This window comes from Spodoptera frugiperda, chromosome 26 (genome assembly GCF_023101765.2).
Source record: "Spodoptera frugiperda isolate SF20-4 chromosome 26, AGI-APGP_CSIRO_Sfru_2.0, whole genome shotgun sequence".
NCBI lineage: Eukaryota > Metazoa > Arthropoda > Insecta > Lepidoptera > Noctuidae > Spodoptera > Spodoptera frugiperda.
This window is the reverse complement of record NC_064237.1, coordinates 5,625,723-5,647,273: the sequence shown is the minus strand read 5'-3', so window position 1 is coordinate 5,647,273 and position 21,551 is coordinate 5,625,723. Positions and strand designations below refer to the sequence as shown.

The 21,551-nt window shown below is 33.3% G+C and overlaps 1 protein-coding gene across 1 annotated transcript in view; it reads right to left on the bottom strand.

Moving 5' to 3' along the window:
- LOC118281868 (heme peroxidase 2) overlaps positions 1-21,551 on the bottom strand; it is a 45,569-nt gene that overhangs the window by 9,547 nt on the left and 14,471 nt on the right. The window contains exons 2-7 of the mRNA XM_050705041.1: positions 13,849-14,013; positions 13,302-13,459; positions 8,377-8,543; positions 3,362-3,431; positions 2,126-2,255; positions 84-276 (exon numbers count right to left, since the gene is read on the bottom strand). Of these exons, the coding sequence (XP_050560998.1) occupies positions 84-276; positions 2,126-2,255; positions 3,362-3,431; positions 8,377-8,543; positions 13,302-13,459; positions 13,849-14,013 (883 nt within the window). The remainder of the gene's footprint in view (positions 1-83; positions 277-2,125; positions 2,256-3,361; positions 3,432-8,376; positions 8,544-13,301; positions 13,460-13,848; positions 14,014-21,551) is intronic.

The window sequence follows — 21,551 nt, the reverse complement described above, 5'->3', positions numbered from 1 at the left end:
GAGAAATCTACACTTTGAAATAAAAAAGACGATCGAACAAGGATCTACAAATGTGTATTTTTTTTGGTCATGTTGAAACTCACCTCTCCCAAGAGTACGGGTAAGAATTCGTTGTAAGTGATATGTTGGATGATAGCTGCTACCGCTCTTCTAGTCTCCAGGTACAGTGTGGTGTCGTCCCAGAAAGGATTCAGTGCGTAAAGTTCTCCAGCGATGCGATTGTGTTCAGACAACAACGTTTTGTACAACGGAGCAGTTGGTGAGCCATCTTTGCACCTAGAAGATGAAAAATGTTATAAATGGTGCATGTTTAAAAGAATTTTGGGGCTTTATAAAAGGTTATGAAGTTAGTTCCTAGACAGTAAATTGATGAGTGTCTATTTATTAAACTGGGTCAACTTGAGGCAATATATCAATAAGATATTTATGTAACGATTATTATGGCTACTTAGCAACAATGTCCATCTTAATAATATATTTCCGATTGAATAGACTATAAACTGTTACTATAATACACTTCCTCTTCTCATTTACCATCTTAATTTAGTTTTATATAAGTGCTTTTTATGGCTGCAAAAACCGCAGTGTCGGCAACAAGCGTTGAGTTCATCTGTTTCCTGACAGGCGGCCTTCCCACAGTCATGTTAATCGAATGCACCTTACATTCACGCACATATCAAGACTATAGATTCCGATGCAAATATGTAAAATGATTGAAATCTCTATGTGCGAATGCAAATCATCTCAAGGTTAAGTTATTTGCATACAATCCATTTTATGACGACACCTTAGAATTCTATCATGTTTTGTCTTGAGGGCAGAAGCTCTTTGTCTGAATTTTATTGGAAATATTGAACGGTATATTTGCAAGTGCTTTTGAAATCTGTTTAGCAATTGGTCGTTAAGTATAATAGGTACCTAAATTAGCTTTTTGAAGCGTAGATTTCAACAATCTGTTGTTTACATATTTATGTTGATATTGCCATTTTAAACATTTTGGATATTAAAGATTTGGCAAAACCAGTTTTGGTTATAAATATTTTTGCATAGTAAATACATGGTGGGTACGTGGGTAGTTTCTTTGTATGTCTTCGCAGCTGCGTCTTACATAATTCGTCAATTTTGACCGCTGTCTAAAAATTAAGTACACTCATAACTTTCGTAATATGTTATTGAATTTTGCGGTAGGTGAAGTATATTTTTAGCATACAAGAAATACGTGTTAGATAGAATGTATTTGTGTCAGAGAATTCTCTCATCTACCACGCATGTTAAGTACCTACGGACAGCGTAGACTATCTAAGCTTTTGTTCGATTATTTCTAGGGACTAAAAGTGCTTAAGTACAGTTGATCTGCGCGACTGTAACTACGAAATTCTCAGATCTTGTATTGTCACATCGAAATGGTGTTGTTGCTGTCGTATAGTTAATTAAATAGGACAATTTCAAGCCATGCAAGAGAAAATTGATTGATTGACATTTTGTCATTGGCATAAAAGTGAAACTGTTATAGGCGCACCGTGTCACGCGTACTTGCATACTATGTCTTAACACGGATACGTTTGTAGGTCCAATATTAAAGACAATGCTCGTACAATGTATTCGATTGAATAGGTACTACACTATGGGAATAATTCACACATTAGCCACTACTTGTATAATATCTACGATCTGTAATATATGGGAATGGTTTCAATTATGCAATCTAATTACTGGCTTGTTTTCTTCCGTGTTTGTACTCACGATTTTGATGGAATAAGTACTTATATAGGAGATTAATTGCATGTATATTGTGATTACATGTTGTTGATTTGTTATCAATTTATTATAATAAGTAATTGATTTATTAGGCATCTTCAATGACTTGACTATGTTATTAAGTACCGATACTGGTATGAACGTATAAGATAACTTTTAATTGTAGATTCTGTACTCTTCGTCTAAATTCGTCATCGTATCATGTCAAACTCAAGACACCCATACATAACACTATACAGACAATGGACCGCCAATTGCTACGACTCTTACATACCTGCTTCGCTTCATCAACAGTCATCAGTCCAATAGCTTTCAAATCGACCGGTTACATTAATGTAAACATAATTTAAACCGTGTTCAAACTTACTTGCGACAAGAGTCCAGGTCAATTTTGCCAGCATCATATAGCCTCAGGGAACGGAGTTCCTTCTCCGAGTTGCCATACAAAGAAGATCCGTCCAAGAATGATGTGGCCAAGTTCATTTGTTCACGGCGTTCTGTTGGAGAAAGAGTAGATTAAAGTTGATGACCAATTTAATCAAGAATGTGTGAACTCTTACTGCCAAACTCAGAGTCATTTAATGATTACTTAATAGACACAGTCCTTACTGCTTAAATGTACTGTTACTAAGGAATTGTTGATGTAATCATTAAATGTTTTTGAGTACGGCAGTTAAAGGGACCTAAGTAGAAAGCAAATTACATTTAACCTTTATAAACTGTCTTACAATCGGTCAATTAGGAAAGAAACAAAATTAAATCTGTTAGTAGTCTTGTATGTAAGAGTAGGTAGCTACCTACTTAAACATTTATTTATAGTACTTTTTTATTTCGAATCGTAATAAGTAGGTACGCAGTAACGTAGGCATAATAACATGGTAGGTATATTATAATATAGATAGTTGTTCTTGTTCAAGAGTTAATGAACTAGGAACAAAAATTGAGATAGGCCGTCGTAGCCTTGGTCGCCGCCTTCCTTAAACAATTCGAGTGGCCAGTCAACATTTTTAGCTCGTACTCGTATTAAGCGTAATATTATGTCAACGTTACAAAATTTAGACAAGAAACGTTCACTGGTTAACTGAAACCTGCTTGACAGACTTGTGACTTCCTAGTGAAGTGCAACATTTCAACGAGCTGAGGCCCGTCACCGCGAAACGTTGCCTACAAATGTTGCCAATGAATATTCATAAAACAACATACTATGTATTACGATATTTTATGACACGTGAAGACTTTCGACTGAGAAAATATTTGTTACCTAAGATTTATTATGGGCATTTTGTTTTTAAATATTGTGCTTCTGTCCTACATTTTGGCATGGACTGGCAATAGCCAACCACTTACCTACTTACTGAGATTTAATGTAAGTACTGAGGAGTGAGGAGTTAATGTTTAAACAATACAAACACCCTATACCAACACATATGCCACGTAATCTCATCTTATGACGATTAAATTATAAACAGGCTCTTGGAAATCGATGGATTATTATTGATCAATAAATATTATGTTTACGATTTAAATGAGAGTCGGGACCAATGAAGTATGTAATTTAAATAATTTTGCATGTAAAGAGGTTGTATTATTTGTTTGTACATACCAAAGCCACAGGAGTCGATGTTTCTAGTGGGTGCAGATCTAACGTATTCGCATGTCGCTCCATAGCAGTCCTGTAACAAAAGAAATAGAACGGATTAATATTAAAAATATGGGCAAGATATCTGGGTAGACTTCTAGACTTAGAAATATTAACCAAATTCGTTTAAAAATGCGTTGGGTGGATAATATGAAAAGGATGGAGCCGCATATGTATCCAGCAGTAGGTGAATCTGGGTTAAAACGATGATGTTTGTGATACAGAATTCTATTAAAGACGGAGGTAATGGGATGAACTCGCCTTGATTGAAGGAAAAAGCCGATTATTAGCGACATTCTCCTACATTTCTACGACACTAATTGCTTGCTACCATTTTTCGGAAAACCCTTTATCTTCCGCCTAGGGTGAGAAAATCCTAGACTCTTACAGTTGAAAACCTCCTCGTTCTTCACGCTAGGGAGCCTCGGTACCCTAGGTAGTGATGCAGGCAAGCCCTTCAGCTTGTTACCATGGAGACAAAATTAGCAACCTTGCATTAACCATACCGCAGTAACTAAGTGCTCCTAAGCCGGTAGGGTAATTTTATCGCTTATATTAAGTGTATTAACAAGAATTAGGCTGATCGGATTGCGCTCGTCACAAATTATAGCTTTAATACAAACCAGTTAGTTGACTGGGTCAGCCAGTGATTAAACTGATTACCCTGCAATGTTACTTAATTGAACTTCTTAGTTAAATGTAATTCTATTTGAATAGATAACGAGAATTATGTTTAAATGGATATGTAGCCAGACTATTTCATTTAAGGTGTAAAATAAAAATAGGAATCTATTCCGCTTTGAGCATTTAAAAATCATAAATAGACGCACTAGTAAATAGTTAATACCTATTATCAGGAATTGTCATTTACGGGTACGGTAAATAAGTAAATATTTTCTTATTTCCTTAATGACACCTGCCGAAATTGTTGATTGGTGTCATTAACCAGAGTGACATAGGTAGGTCAATGGAACAAATGTAGATGACCAATTTTAAAATGCATTTCCGAGTTATTGAAGATTCAGATGCATTATTTTAAATGCTAATTGAGACAGAATAAATAAATTATGTATGGAGAGCTTCTACTAAATTATGAATGGACGTTGGCTGTTGCATAATTGTCTTTGTAATATTTTTTAAGAAGTACGAATTTGGGAGTGTTTTATTAAAGCATATGTGTGTACCCACGCTCTTAATCCAAAATGGATTTATATTCACATTAAAGGACTAAGTCAAAGACCTAGATCGATCCAGGGCTCTATAATACCATGGCAGTAATCTCTGTAATTTCCCCGTTGGTATACGCAGGACAAAAAACGACGGTGTCATGTTATAAGATCTTTAAGATTCTTCAACATTATTTAAAACAGTGCCCACCTGTTGTAAACAATCTAAAATTAATTGTTATCATTATGACAATCTGCACATTCGCGTTAATTACAACGAAACGGAAGTACCTAAGACAGTATCAAAACTTCCCATGAGTCATTCACAAGCATTGTCAGAAAATGCTCATAATAGATACGTTTTTCTACAACATGGTTGTAGTGTTAAAATATTCATTCATATTTAATTTCTTTGCCTTGTTTGTCGCAAAATTTCTCGCCTTTAGGAAACTTAGATCGCAATCTAAGTTTCTAACACATGATGAGGCACAGTAACTAAGTATTACTGGGTTTTTGTTGGTTAACAGTGGATAGTTAATAATCCATAAAATGTAAGTTTTTGAAACTTTATAGAACTATTTTTTTTAGGCAGACACTATGGAACGCCAATTACTACGAATCTTAAATACCTCTTTCGTATGAGTATTTGTTTAGCATATATTAATAAAATCAAAATTGTAGCCTTTGTTTGACAACTACTATTGTAAATACTAATCAAATATGTTTTTTCTACTTAGTAGACCCACTTCTATCTACTAAAAGGGAATAAACAGGCGTGAAACAGTTGAATGCATGAATTAACAGAGAAAGTATAATCTGATCATTTTGAACCGACTTTAATTCACGAAGTAACTACATAACATGTTACTTAAGTTCAGTGTGTATTACAGACTAATTAATTTCAAGTAGGTGCACGCAATCGCTTCCGCTACATACACATGATACGATTTGATAAGGACTAAATATTGAAAAAAACTATTAAGTAATGAGAATTGCCTGTTACCAATTGTTAAATAATAACTAATATTAGTTAGACATATAACTACTCAATCAGTAAACTAAACCTACATTTCAGTAGGCCTAGGTATATACAGTGTGTTTCAAGCAAAATAAGTAATAACCTAATTTATTTAAGTCATTGTTTTTATGCCATTTATATAAGTACCCTTATTTATTTATGCCACCATCATCATCATCATCATTCCCCTTTTCCATTTACTAAATACCTAGCATATAACCTCATTATTAACATCTAACAACAAGCATCCAATAAGACTACGAGCATTAATTATCTACGCAACAGCAACTACAAGACAATAGCCGCTGCCATCAATCTAGTGACAATTAGAATAATTTCCTGTCCTATCTCTGTGACATGAAAAGTGAGCCTACTAGGAACTATGAGATCGCCTGCCATCAGCGTATTACTTCACCAGCTTTCACTACGACCGCTACATACGTAACCTTTCTACGACCTCGCGAACTATCACGAATGTTATGTAACTGGCGTTGTAAAAATATTGTTGTTATTGATCTGTTTTTTGTATTAAATATTGGTTTTTGAATATGCATCTTCTTATTGGGCCGTTAGGCTTGATTAATGAGCTTTAAATCTTTTTTTTAAGGGGAGAAAATCATCCAATAACTTCTCCCGCCTTGAGCGAGGCGAGAGGGAGTGTCGAACTCTTACTAACTAAAAATCTCCCTGTTCCTACTCCTGATTTTTGAGCCGGACCCCCGGTAAACCCGCTAGGTAGTCCGCAGCTCTATTAATGAATAGCTGTTCCATTAACATTAATGCATAGTAGTCTAAATTTCGGTCAATATTGGTTAGCATTATCTAGGACAGACAATATTAAAATGAGATCGAATACAATGGTCTTGGTGGTTATATAACATTTAGCTGATCTCCAATCACAACCGAGGTTGGGTGTATCATACAAGCCAACTTATTTTGACCGCGTGAACTCAATACGCCGATCACGTGCTTCGTTGGCAAGGTTAGAACAAAGTATTATCCTTGTCGGTCATTTGAAATAACTAAAATTGGCAAAAAGATCAGGATTGTTGACGACTACGTACTAATAACAGGTTAAGATTCTAGTTTTTGTTCAATTATAAGCACGTGAATACAAAACGTGGATGACCATTGATGTGAAATACGCAATGATTTAAATTTGATCCGTGTGAAATGAGACAGAAGGCGTCAATGAATAAATGAACGAAAGTGCTAATAAAATATGGATTTCGAAAGCCCTTTTCTAGATAAAGATGAAGATTATTTTACCCCGGCTATCCATAGAATATGATTGGACGTTGTTGAAGTGGCTGATTGATATAATGACACTAGCAATATGATAGACACCCATTGCGTACGACATCAGTTCATTAGCAGAGTTTGTGCAAATGACAAGGACATTGCAAACTAAAGTTCACAAGTGGTAATAGAATAGCTATAATGACGCCCCCGTAAGTTATTATTGTTAATAACAATGCAATCAAGTATAATTGGTTGACTCGCGGCCAAGTTCAAGATGGCAGTCTTTAAAAATCTGGTTGAATCAGACAGGTCAATGACAAGGGTTCCGTAGCATAATGGAGTTATTCAGAAAAGGTGAATAAGCTTTAGGTATATTGATTTCTATGAAATGATTAAGACGATGATTGCGGTTGAAGATATCATATTGTGGTCACCAAGATTCAACGAATTGACAAGCTGCCATAGAATATTGGCTCTCAAAAATATCTGTAGGTCCAATAATGAACATGTTCTAGTAATGTATGCAACTTGGACACTGTCTTACAAAAGGCACGTATTATGCAAGTCCTACTTAGACTTAATTTTCCCTCCGCACAATACACCTTGAAAGTAACAGATGACATGAGACTTATTGAGAATTCAGTAGTGATTCGGTATTAAGTGTTAATCACATATTATGTCCAACGTATCGAAGGCCAGCGGACTCATGCTTTTTGTTAAGAAGAACGGATGATGCCGCAACATGACACCCATTCAATGTCCGCGTAATCATCTGCCTAATGATGTGAACCTCCCATTTTAGGGTTCTACTATTGAAATGAAATTTATCTTCAATAAAATTAATGTTGTTTTAAGACTAGTTGAGCCCAAAATTTATTAAACGGGACATACTGCGTTATCAAAATCAAAATGTTTACTTTTTGCTAGTTATGTTAAGTTTAATGTTGATAAAAATTGTGATTTTAATTTTGTCTTCGGTGTAGCGTATATTAGTAATCATTATTATCATATTGATAATGTAAATAATCGAAAATTCAATAATATATGAAATATAAACCCGTATCTAGGTTTAGAACAGGTAAAGTTTACGTATATTGATTAAAGTCTGAGAAGATTCCACTGCACTGAATTTATTAAAACACACGAATCAATGAACCTTTCAAAATCTAGACTGAATGCTTATTAATAATAAATTGATGTGCAAATGTGTTTTTTTACGATTCTCACTGAAACCTTGACCCCTCAAAGTTTGGATAAACATTTACGAAAAAACGAGATAGTTTTTGTTGTATGCAGACATAGTTTGAGAACATTTGTTAATATTTGTCTCTCAATGTTATACTCGTTTCGTTCTGCAAAATAGTTATCAGTGTCTCAGTTAGAAACTACGAGTTTATCGATTATTTTTTAAATGTCATGTTACAGTTCAAGGAGTACCGCAAGGTTGCATACTGTGCCCTTTGTTGTTCCTCGTCAAAACAATACGTGAGTAAGCCGATAACATAATAATTAATTTAGTATGTCTCACGAAAGTTACAATAAAATCCACTTACTTTGTTTCCGTTGGCAGTGCTGATGAGATCGTCCATGATAAGCTGTCCCCAGGCAGCCAGCATGCTGGTTACATAGTCATGGTCGGCTGCTGAAGTCAGCTGAGCAGCTGCATGTACTGCGAGTGCTGGCTCCGGAAGATATGGCGTTGAAAGTGGTTGTGATACACCTTAAAATAAACATATTAAATTAGATATTGAGTCTACATCATTTACATAAATACATTCTTCCTAAATGATTTACTTTGAATTTAATGTTAAATCGATTAAATTTTGAATTAATATCGATTGAAAATGAATACTGCTGCAAATGGACAAACATTATCATGGCTGTATCATATAAGATGTACCGTACCTAATTTATTTATAAATATATTAGGTTCGTTAATTTTATTAAGGACTTAGCTTGCAAATTGGCAATTATTCTAAATATCCTAACTAGCGTCTCATTCTTCAACTGTTGAGCAACAGCGAATTCATGTGTATACTTTAGCAGGAATTTTAATAAGCAATTTAGGTAAACTATTTATGATGTATTTCTGTATGTTTAGCAACCAGTTGCTAGCTTACCTATTTTGTTGTTATAATATCTGACGGCATTTTAAAAAGTCAGCCAAACTTATAATTATAAAAAGTAAAAAGAATTCTAAAGTCTATAATATTGGATTCAGTTTAAGTAAACAGGACAAAATTTAGATATATAAATCGAAAGATACACTACACTACACTAACACTACATATACTTTGTATTATAAAAACATCAACTAATCAGATCAGATAAATATAGACAGCTTAATAATAACCTACATTCGTTTGACCGATAACAACTAACAATTAAGTAATTTGTATAACCTGTTAATGTATCGTTTCAATCGCTTGGAAATAGTGAATAGTTCCTATTGTTTGTGACGCCTTCGCTTCCGCGTCTCGAAGGAGACAAATCACCCACATTTAATTAATGGTTATCTCACTCGATCTCTTAGAGCTTATTGCTCCGACATGACGCTTGTTATTCGTTTTCTCTTTGGGGCTTAAGTCTCGTAAGGTTGCGACATGAAGTTCTTGTCAAGTCGTGATTTGAACAGAAAGTTTTAGTTGATGCGCACGTGAGGAGATGACATAATCTTAATAAAAGATATACTTAAAAGGGAATCTAATAAAGGGTCGATTTAAAATTTGGATAGAGATGCTGTAGTAGGTGCCTATCAACTGGATAAATCTACTTTTTATGCGGTATACACTAACTTGGCAAGCAGTCTATTTTATTTAATCCCTCACAAAAGAGGCGAGTTTAATGCCGTCTACCGGAACAAATCTAAACTCAGTGCTACGGCAAGACAGCTATTCGATTTTTAGGTAAAATTTACTTTTTAACAAGAAGACACTGGTTAGCAACATGATTATTATTCACACGAAAGCAAACATACTGAAGCTTTATTTGCCGCAATGACATAAGCTGATTTGCCAGTATTTATAAACGCTTGGAAAATGTTTCTATGAATAGTACAAATCATTGTCGTAACTTATGAATGCGATGTAAACATTGGTGATGTAACTGCTAAGATCGGAAGCTGGCAAGATGATTTCAGTTAGATAATAGATTGTTCAATAATCTCGGAGCAGTTAGAGTGCATCGAACCTCAAACTCATTAACAATAACTCAATCAGTTTCGCTCTGAAGGATCGGGTGCCTGATAATCATTGAAACATTTATTTAGCTAGTCTTTAAGTCGACTTTGAGTGTTACTTAAATGTATCTAGTATGATCGACAGTTGGTACCTACTTTAGTAAAATAACCGAGTGACTGTTATATGGCTATAATGGCCTTCACAATCCACAGGAGAGAAATAATCCTTTGTTAAATAACAAGAAGGTGGAAAAGCTACTGTCAAAGTATATCATTGATTAGTAATAGTAACTAGTATTTTTTACATTAATTTTGACTTTAATAAATATTTGGACTATAGACTTCCCCTACTGCAAGAAACGCCGAAGACTTCCCCTACCGAAGTTATTTTATCTTTAAGATGTCAAGGAGTGTAACCACACAGCTGCAACATTTGCTACATAGTTCTTAAAAAACCGCGATTGCCTATACGATTGTTTGCAAAATAAAGGTCGTGAAAGAAACCGTAACAAATACTATTTCTACAATAGCAGCTACATAGTTCGTGACTTCAATGTGACCTCAAATAGATCGAGTCTCTGAACTATGCAAATCCGGTATAATACATTCAGTAGATAGGTATTAAATAATCTCTAGGATGCTAGTAGCCATTCAGAAGCTATTAATTGATGTTATGAGTTTATAGATCCAAATCAATTCGGTAATTAATATGACCCAACTACAGAATAATTCCGCCGATTTCCTCTTTGTTTTTTCTCAGCTTTTTGCTTACAAATAATTAGACATCGCAATATTTAGTATCAAATACACATTACATTTATAAACACCAAGGTCATGTTTGCATGCTTTTTAAGTATGAAACGTACAAAATAATGATTTTATTACATTGCGATTTTTTGATCAGAATTTATCTATATACCTACTGAGGTTTATTGCCATTACATCATTGCTAAGTTTAACCGCGTTAGTTAAACAGAATAGCTTCGTGGAATTTGTGAGTAAATTGTCACCGAGATTGGTAAATCCAATAACGTAAAAAAATCGTATGGTGAATTAAAACGTTAAACAAACGACAAAGTACTACCTAATGTATATGGATAAACCATTAAGCAGTAAGAATTATAGTACCTACAAGTACTGAGACAATTTTCCTTGTATCTATTCATTTGTTTAGACGGCACATGGCCAAAAAAAACCTTTTAACGACCATCTTCTTAGTGTAGATTTATTTTCTTCTGCTTTCAACATTTTAGTTCTTATTTCGAATGTAATAAAGGTCATGTAGGGCGTGAAACTGAAACTATAATAATTAATATCTGACTATTGTTTATAAAATAAACAAATAAGTAACGGAACAAAGATTGAGGAAGAAATAAGATGACGGAATTCCTTTTTAAATGTAAAACGAAATAAGTAAAAGTGACGAGGCGATGGTCAATGAATCGGGAAGGGTATGCAATCATGCAAGGACACGATTGCTTGCAATCTCTGAAGTACAACAAGAATGCTATAATGAACTTTATGTAGTTCTTTTATAAATAAAGAATGTTGTCCTCAGTTTTACGACTACTACTTATTAAACTGAAGATACGGAGAAATATTCTGTATTTTTAACCGACTTCAAAAAAGGAGGTTTTCAATTTGACCTGTATGTATGTATGTATGTTTGTGCGCGATTATCTCGCGTTTGGCTGAGACGATTTTGATGCGGTTTTTAGAATAGTATTTTTCAGACTTAGGAGAAAGTTTTAGGCATAATAAAAAAATCGATGTGATGTGTAAAAAAAGAATTAGTTAAATTGTGGATACAAAACTTCGATTAGTTTCCAAAATCCGCCTTTAGTAACCGATTAATGTTCTTATCTACTTCGCGTGATACCTATTCACATATTAGGCCAGTTATAGGCTGAAGATAAAGCAAATACTTTATTGAAACAACAGAATCTTAAACTAAAAGCAACAGTTTAATTCCAAATGCGACTTTGAATTGGAATTACGAAACCTGAATGGCCAATAAGTTTGATTACGGCCTATAAAGCGTTAATAATATGATATAACCTTTTGCTAACGTATTCTTACAGCGTGCACTAATAGGAGGCTTTGTCATTGATCGTGGATTGTAATGATAATGATGTACCATGTTCCTACACCTAATTGCATAATACTTAAGTCTAGCGTGAATACTTGTGATTTGTTCGCCGTTGATGCTAGCAATTTAAACTTATCTGTTAAAATAATACATGGTCTTTTGATAATTGCTGGTAAAGTACCGGTTGGGTTAAAAACTGCTTATTGTGTTTTTATACGATTTAAAGAGGTTGTGTCGCGTCGAGTGATAAGCGCTGCTACTGAAAATGTTTTTTTTGGGATTTAATCAGGATTGGGTAAGAAGTATTATTGCATTATTTTTTGGTCTTAAATTGTCTCCTTATTTGAATATATGCTCACTGTAATAATTGGGATCATAAAATAACTGATGAAAAGTGGGTGTTACATAGTTACATATCTACCTATCCCTATAGGGTTTAAAGGCGTGACTTTAATGCTGTTAGCGTTAATTATGGTTTTATTAAAACTATTGAGAGTTTTTTTGTTTAATTGTTACGATGAGCCATAAGGTAATATTTTACATACATTTACTTCCTATGAAGTTAACGATTCAAATAACTGTTTATAGAGGAAACGATTAATAAAGTAATTAATAAAAAAAATATTGTTTCGAGGATCATCAGAGCTTACGATTTTATTGAGTGTTAATTGAGTAATCGGTTATTAAGATTCATTGCTATAATTACGTATTGACTAATTGGATTTAACTACTGAATAAAATGTAATTTACTATTGTATGTTATTTTTAATTTATTTATTTTAGAGGTCGTTTTGTTAATACAGGAAATTTGAATGGATAGTTTGTATTGTGTGTGGTTTAATTTAAAGGTATATTAATAGTAACTTAATTGCATGAGACTCGATCGAAAAATTACTTTTAAACACAACTTATTAACTGCAAAGATTATATAAGAAAACAATAATGTAAATAATATCCATACAGGCTGTATGTTTAAAATTCAAAACAAAACAAACTCTATCCTGTACCTAGAGAAACATGCCTTACACACTTATGTTAAGACTCACACGTAATATGGGGCTAAGATTTTATATAAAAATATACGTATCTATGAGAAATAACCCGCATTGAGCAAGCGTGGTGATTAAATGTTTAAACCTTCTTCGTGCGAGTAGAGACCTTTGGTCAGCAGTGGCAACTTATAGGCTGTTGATGTGATGAAGTACACTTACCATCAACATAATTAGCAGGTAGCAGCCTAAGGAAGACATCGCCTCGTCTTCCCCATGGCCTATGTCTGACGTTGTTGCACTCCCCGCTTGCACTGCGGTACTTGCTCGGTGGGCAGGGTATCCTACTCGATTCATCTTCGTCTGATGTGCAATTGTGCCTGTAAATGTTCAGGTGTTAAAAAGCGATCTCCAACCTGTGTATAAACCGTGGAGATTATGGAGAATTTCTCTTTTAGAGGGTGGTGGATGATGTTAATTGTATCATCAACAGCCCATACTTGATCTATGTAAGAAGGGCTCAGAAGATTCATATGCTTATAAGTTAAACCATGGCTTAAGTGCTCATTGTGTAAGTAAATTAAGTGCTGTTAATGCTGAAACAATATTCAATTGGTTTAGATACTAAAGGAGATACTTTCAAATGAAGTCAGAATATAGGTCAGAATAATATAAAGTTTTTGTAAGGAAGATCTTTAGCAAGTTTATATCTTCTGTCTGATGATGATGAGCGACATTCTATGTAGGAATAGAGTAAGTAAGTACTTACGCATCGCTAGCGCCTAATAGAAATCTCTTTTCTAAAGCTAGTGCTTCGCTAACTGCTCTCCTAAGGTCACTAGGTACAGCCTGTATACTGTCATCTCCTTTGATTTTCTGTGCACTCGTCTGTACTGCTAACACAGCCGCTAAGAGCAGCAGACTTCGCCGTAATCTGAAACAAAGAGAGGATTTATTAATATTTTGCATAAAAATACTTTACTATACATACATACTTAAACTCGATCTTGTTTACTATGGGGCCCTATATATGCCTAACCAGCAGAGACTATGAAACGATCATTGCCATTTCTTACATTATCTTGGATAGTAATCGGTAAACCCAAAACCTTGTTGGTTTGAGGTACCTAACTGTAATTGGATCATTCAATTAACTACCTATATCAAAAATCTATATTTTAACAACCTATGATGCAGTTTTTATTTATAGTACCAAAATCGACGCATTTCTTTAACTTTTATGCTTCCCGAACAGTGCAAGCAATGAAGTTAGTTAAGTACTACCACTAACATAAATTCCGTTGCACAGTTATAATAAATCCATCTATTTTGAAAACACAGCTATTTAATTAGAATGGAATGTGTACCAATAAAACTATAAACTCGGCATAAATAACAATAAAGCAGTCACCATGGAAATATTCATTAAAGTTACGTCTGCCACTGTAAGTCGTCATGATCTGTTGATCACTATGAAACTACATAGTAGGTATTAATATGTCGTTAACCTACATTTAAGAAGTCCATGCTATGTCCGAGTTCAAGGTATATTAAACTTGCTTTATGACAGCTAAATAATACGTTTGTTCCTCAAGCATCTTCCATGTAATCACGTCTTCCATGATGACTCTTGAGTACGTCAATTTTAAAGATCTCTTCAATTTTTTATTCCATAGTGATATTTACATTTCACATAAGATGAAAGTCAGGATTTTATGTGTCGTAAATTATAGCGAATTTATCAGCTATTTTTGTTTCGATATAACAATAAAAGAATTTATACGTATTATTATAAATTTTATTAATTTAAATGCAAATAATCTCATTATAAGACAAAAACCAGTCGCAATATTAATATAGAAATTCGTTTGTTATTTGGTTGCGCATTCATTTCATAGATACCTAACCAAGAAAACTTTTAATAATGATTTTATTGTACAATCAAAAGCAGAGATTTAATTGCATTTCGGCACTTACGTTTATAGCAATGCAATATTAGGGAAATAAAATTAGAATACCGTTATCCATCAACGATAATTTATTCAAAGAAACGATTGGTACTTTGCCATAAAGAAGAATTTAACTGCTTAAGTTACTGCATGCATTTTCTTTATATCTTTTATATAGATTAAATTCATATAGGAAAAATACGTAGCTATTACTTCGACCGCATGGTAACCAGCGACCACAAGGCATGCTTTCATTTTTTATCTATGATCTCTTATGACATCTTACCGGTTAAACCATACATCTTACTTTCTACCCACTGGGTTCAGTGTTCCGAAACCAATTAATCAACATTCCTTGTCGTCAAAGGTTACAATGGCGTAGTTATGATGTAATTCACTAAACTTTAGGCGTAGCCACAAAGATTAACGAAGAAAATGTTTGCTGTGTACGTTTTTTTTTGGTCTTTTTTTTAAGTGCTGCTTTCATCAATGCATGTTTGACAGCCCTATTTCAAAACGGTATGCGGCATTGACATTATAAAAAAAGTTTTATCGAAATAAATCAATTTGAGATTGCACTCACGTATTGATTCATCTGTCAGAAGATCGATAAGTTCAACTCTGCACTAGTGAAGAGTTCATTGTTAAACAAATATTATGTGGAATGGGGATTTTAAGGTTAAGTACTGCAAGTAACCGTTAATGTTCACAATCGCATTATTTAAATTTAAATTATAAGACAAAATAATTGCATAATGATTGCGTTTGACCAGATAATAAATTGCCTACTTATTAACTTGAAAATAATAATAATTAATGAAAAATAATATCATTGAAAACTCGATATAAATATGCATACATTCCTGCATATTTTATGAAAATAAATAATTAATATTCGGATATTTTTTTTAACTTTATCACAAAGACGTTTGCATCGAGTTTTTATTAAATGCTTAGGTAATCTGTTGTAATAATATTAATTTTTGTTCATAAATCCAGACTTCCATTACGGAATCTACAAAATATTTGTCTCAAAATATTAAGTCGTAGTCGTCAAAGATGCTCATACAAAGATGATTAGACGGGAAAGAAAGTTAAACAATTATATACTAACGTGAGAAACTATCTAATTTACACAACAATTCTTTACGTGTTTTACAAATGGTTTCACCTGGTCTCCGAGCTTTTCAACTGTAAGAATAACACTTGCTTTCATACTATTTGACATAGTTTTGAACCGAAAACCGACAAAAACAAAAAACATTGTTTTTTTATATTTGATGGGTCCACGTTTGCGCACTATCTCACTTGGTGGCCAGTGATGATGCGGCCTACGATGGAGCACGTCTACCCATGAGCAACCTATTCACTCGGGCCTTGAAGACAACCAGGTTATACCCATCAGGAAACACAGACTCCGGCAAAGAATTGTTTTACTATTCTGTGTACGAACATCATCCCTTTTAGTCCCATGTTCCCAGTTATATTATAAATCGGTTGGAGCAGAAGGTGATTAGGTGAACCTAATGCATAATACATCAGGTTCACTTTCAGACTCTGTGCGATTACTGAGAAATTCTCAAAAAGCCGAAAAAACTGTGATTAATATGGGGTCCCTTGCTCGGTAGTCGCACTTAATGCTCTACCAACTAGGCAGTCTATTACCTATATGTATTAAGCGAGGTTAGGTTCTTAGGTATTACTCAAAATGCTAACGGCTATAGTACATTATAATGTGGCACATCATACGATACTCACGTAAGTAGGATTTTCGTGAGACACGACTTAAAGGACAAAGCAATTACAGCAATACTTAGTTTCTACTTAATTTTGATCTTGAGGTTATCATCTTTTGCATTGCATCGAATTAAGCACAGTGCTCTATAAGAAAATTGGTACCGTAATGTTTTCATTAGGCTATTTTGTAATACTAAGCACGATGTTCCTATACTTTCAATTTCACTATGTAACAAAAATTACAGTCAGTTTATATATTTTAAGAGCCATGGAAGGTTCATAAAATTACGTAGTACTTATTATAAAAACAAAACTACTGCATTTATTACTGCTGCACAAGAAATGCAAGTGTAAGATGGCTTTGTACCAGCTTATAAACAGTTAGGTTAGTAGTACACATTTTTGATTATGTCTTGTCTTCGTAATACCAATAATAATTATGTAACACAAAGCATGTGGAACAGCTCGTTTTTTTGGTTCCTCTCGCCTTGAAAGGAGCACCAACCGGTTGTGTTCAATTGGCAACGTGCACTGCACGATATGACTAAATGTCACATCGCCACTTTCACACTCCCGGATTTTGCATGCAACGTTACATAAATGCGAACAAAAGTAGCCCATCTGTGTCATAGCATATTTATGTAGGTCGCGTACTTATATTTTTTTAAATAACGAGATAAATTATCAGGGAGTCTGGATAAGAATTAGTTTGAATTATACTGGAGTACATTTAATACACATCCCTTAAAGATTGTTACAGATTGTCCCTTGGTCAAGATCATTAATATGCGGCAACTCTTAGCTAGTCCAGTTATACGCATCTACAAATATTATCCACGCACCCTACACGACCACTACAAGTTGTTAAACCTTTACTGATGCTTCAGAAAAATTGCAATAATGATTTGAACTACTATGACTACCGGGATGAATAGTTCTAGTTCTGTTGCTGTTTGTCATACTACAGAAGTAGATGTAAAGTCCAGTGTAAAGATAATTCATCATCTAGATTACATTACATAGTAGATATTTATTACCTATCTTGTCACTAGACTCACGTGTGAAATACACAACTACGTAACAAGATGAACTAATGATTCCAAGATGTAAATTATCTACGAAAGCTATAGGAAAACACTTCATTACCTTACGCAATTGTTTCAAGCCTTTGTCAATGTAATTGTTATAAAACTTTTCAATAACGCTATAAGTAGGTTAGGTTAATTAGCGAACGTGTCACATTACGAACTGTGAACGTATACAATTAAAAAACAATTGCGTATAAATCATTTTGACGTTAATTGACGTTTGGTAAAGTTTAAGGGAGTTTAGGTAGTGTTTGGTTGAATATTATGAAAAGTTAATGCTGGGAAAATATCATATTTTGAGTCAAAAGCTTCGATAGTGAAGGACACCGAATTACATTTTTAAAATACTTAATGATTGTTAAGTCAAAATTGAATATGATATCAATAAACCTAAATTAATTGGTTTGATAGATACAAACAAACAAATATTGGGTAGGTATTAATACTCAGAGATTTTCGAAGGTCTCAGCGAACTAATTAAACAGATTTCAATGTCAAACAAACAATACTAAACCATGTACTATTTCTGTAAGTAAAAAAAAATATGTTCAGTTCTAACCATTGCAACTACGCACCCATATAAAGCGAAAGTACTGTCAACAGTTACGTGACTAAAAAGTTTGAATACTTAAAATGGATATCGTTAGACCTACTGTATGTTGGACAAGGTCAACAGTGTCGAAACTTCGGCGAAAATAGTTGCACTGGATGGGACATGACGACAAAGAATGTTGATACAATTTTGTTCATTCAATGCTGGTCTTATTAGGCGGAATTCAACCTAATTTACGTGGAATAGTGAATTTTTTTTAAATTCATTTTCAGTTTACTAGGAGATGCCTCTGTTCATTCAATGCTGGTCTCATTACGCGGAATTCAACCTTATTTACGTGGAATAGTGACTAGATTTGATAGAATTTTATAAATACATTTTTATTTTATAAAGGGATGTCTCTTATTATCTATTTTTCATCTCATGCTATAGAGAGCATGGTCATATATTGTTTTGGACATCCTTGTCTTAGAATCAATATTTGGAAGTATCATAATAATAGTATCTAGATTTTGGACAAATTAAAAATAACATCTATAGTATAGTCTAGACTATTGGGGCAACGTAACATAATATTAATGAGGCAGTCTACTTAGTCCGATAATAAATAAATCAGATGAAAAAAACAGTCTAAACACGAATCCTCTCGCGTACCAATTAGGAAACAATTTATCAGCTCATTATACGAAAGCGTCTAATGAGTTTTGATTGGCTTATCTAGATAATTTATCTTTGCATAATATGGGCTAGGATACTAGAGATTTATTCCGACACCCATTGTTTCTTTGAGAAGGTTGCATAGTCATGTGATTTGCACAGAATGAGACAACTATTAATGAGGTGTTCGGCTTAATTTGACTCATTTTTGGCAAACAGGTACCTGAGCAATGATTAAGGTCAGGCGAATGCGTCAGTAGACTATAAGGCTTAGCTTAGATTAAAATGGAAAGTGGTTTGGTTTAGTAAATGGTGCTGTATTTTGTAATTCTCTGTCTAAGCTATTAGTCATTGCCTATAGTCTTGTAAAAGGGTGAAACAAACGATTGCGTATGACTAAAGTAGCATTAGACAATTTTTTGATGAAAAGGTAATTTACTCGATTTTAATGTATGTATTAATTACTTACACGAGTTTCGACGTTACTTTCTTTAAGATCAAAATGTTTAATGTTGATGAAAAGATAGTATCAGCAAGAAAAAAATACGAAAACGATTAGAGTTAACAGACTACATAAAAGTTAATTACTATTGCTGCTACACGAGTATTTCTTTTTTCGCAAGTTCAAAGTTTTCGCCGGCGTTAAGTGCTATAATGTTATTACAGATAATGTAAGTAGGTACCTAAATGATAATTGTAAGCATGTGAACTTCAGTACAAAATTAAATATTAATTAATTTTGACTTGTTAACACTTCCTGCACGTGCTAATTTCTTCTTTTTTTGTAAGTATAAAACAATATTACTGCTATTTCGTATAAAAATATACTACTAATTGTTATTTCAGTGAATAAGGTACATTAAGGATGTGGTTCCCTATAGCATTTGTGTACTTCGTTATATAAAAATAAAATGCAAACTATATGGTAAACTAAAATAATCTACAATTCTTACTATACATATTCATGACAAATAGTCATTCACGAAGTATTCAAGAATTGTGAGTACATTTAAGTTTAAGGTCAGTTAGGGCACCATTAGATGAGTTAGCTCGCTAGCTTTAAATCACGACTACTCCCGTAGGTCTATTGTGTGTAACGTATAACAATGACATTTGTCATAGCTCCGGTTGGGTTAATGTACCTATAGACGTCTCGTTCTTCTGTACTTAAATAAATAATTTGCAGACATATATTTTAAAGATGATAATTAGGTTTTAAAGGACCTTCTACATTATAAAAAAACTGCGTTTAAGAAACCGAAAACTAAAAACAAAACTAATGGTTTAAACTAAAAAAAAAAAAATAACTATTATTAGTAGTGATAGGTTACCCACCCACTGATAGGTTGGGTTAGTTAAATAAATAAAAAACAAAACAAACATCCGAACATAATACCTCCTCCTTTTTTGAAGTCGGTAAAAATATATCAATATGATGTCTTTAAACGTTTCAGACTATGTAGTACGAAATAATATGGTATATTAGGACGGTTATAATTGGTAAAAAGAAACTCATTGCTACCTCTATCAATATACAAACTGCCTCGCAAAACGTCGTGCGGATGATGACCGATAGACTAATTTAGACATAAGTACGTAACAAAACAAAATAAAAAACATCATCTCATTATATTGTCAGTTGATAATTAAGTAATTTATTTTATAAAAACTGTGACTAAATTAATACAGGGGATCTGTAAAAAATAAAGTACCTACTTAGGTACCCCAATCTAAGCAGTAAATTAAACACATCATGGTTATTAAAGGACTTATTTAAACACAGATCTTATCAATTTTTTGCCGCCCAAATCGCATGTTTGATACTAAATATTTTTTACTACAAGTCTTTTCTATGTGTTAGGTAGGTAGTGTAGATGGCCATATACAATACCATTTTGTTTAAACTTAACAAAAAGAGGTTCCAATCACAATATACGGGTCATTGAACATTTAATACTTTTTAAACAACCTGTAGTTAGTTGTTTTGTTTTATCGAATAAATTGTGCGTTTAATTTCGAGTCCTATTAAACGATGGACAATTATTTACATAGGTATGACTAAGTATTCATTATGCTAATAAAACCTGTTCCAAATCGCGTGTTTCGTTTAGGTAAAATATTAGATTTTTGATCTAAGAATGTACTTTGAGGTACATACCTGCTTAAAAACTCGTAGCCCCGTTTTTCCACTAAAAAACTATAAGCCACGAATAACGTTACTTTATTATATCTAGCACGTATATGAAGATATAAAATTAAATAAAACAATTCAGATTTTTATAATTTCCAACTTATAAAAATCTAATGTACGTCTTTCACTTTTGCACGCCTAGTAAGAAATTCAAATTAGGTACTGAATGACATTTTATTTAGCGCTTTTTTGTGTTTTTTTTTTCAATACCTATCACAAAATAAAGAATTCGAATATTGTCTTTGGTATCCTTAAAATAAATGTAGCCTCATTTCGAAAATACTTTTTAATTTTACG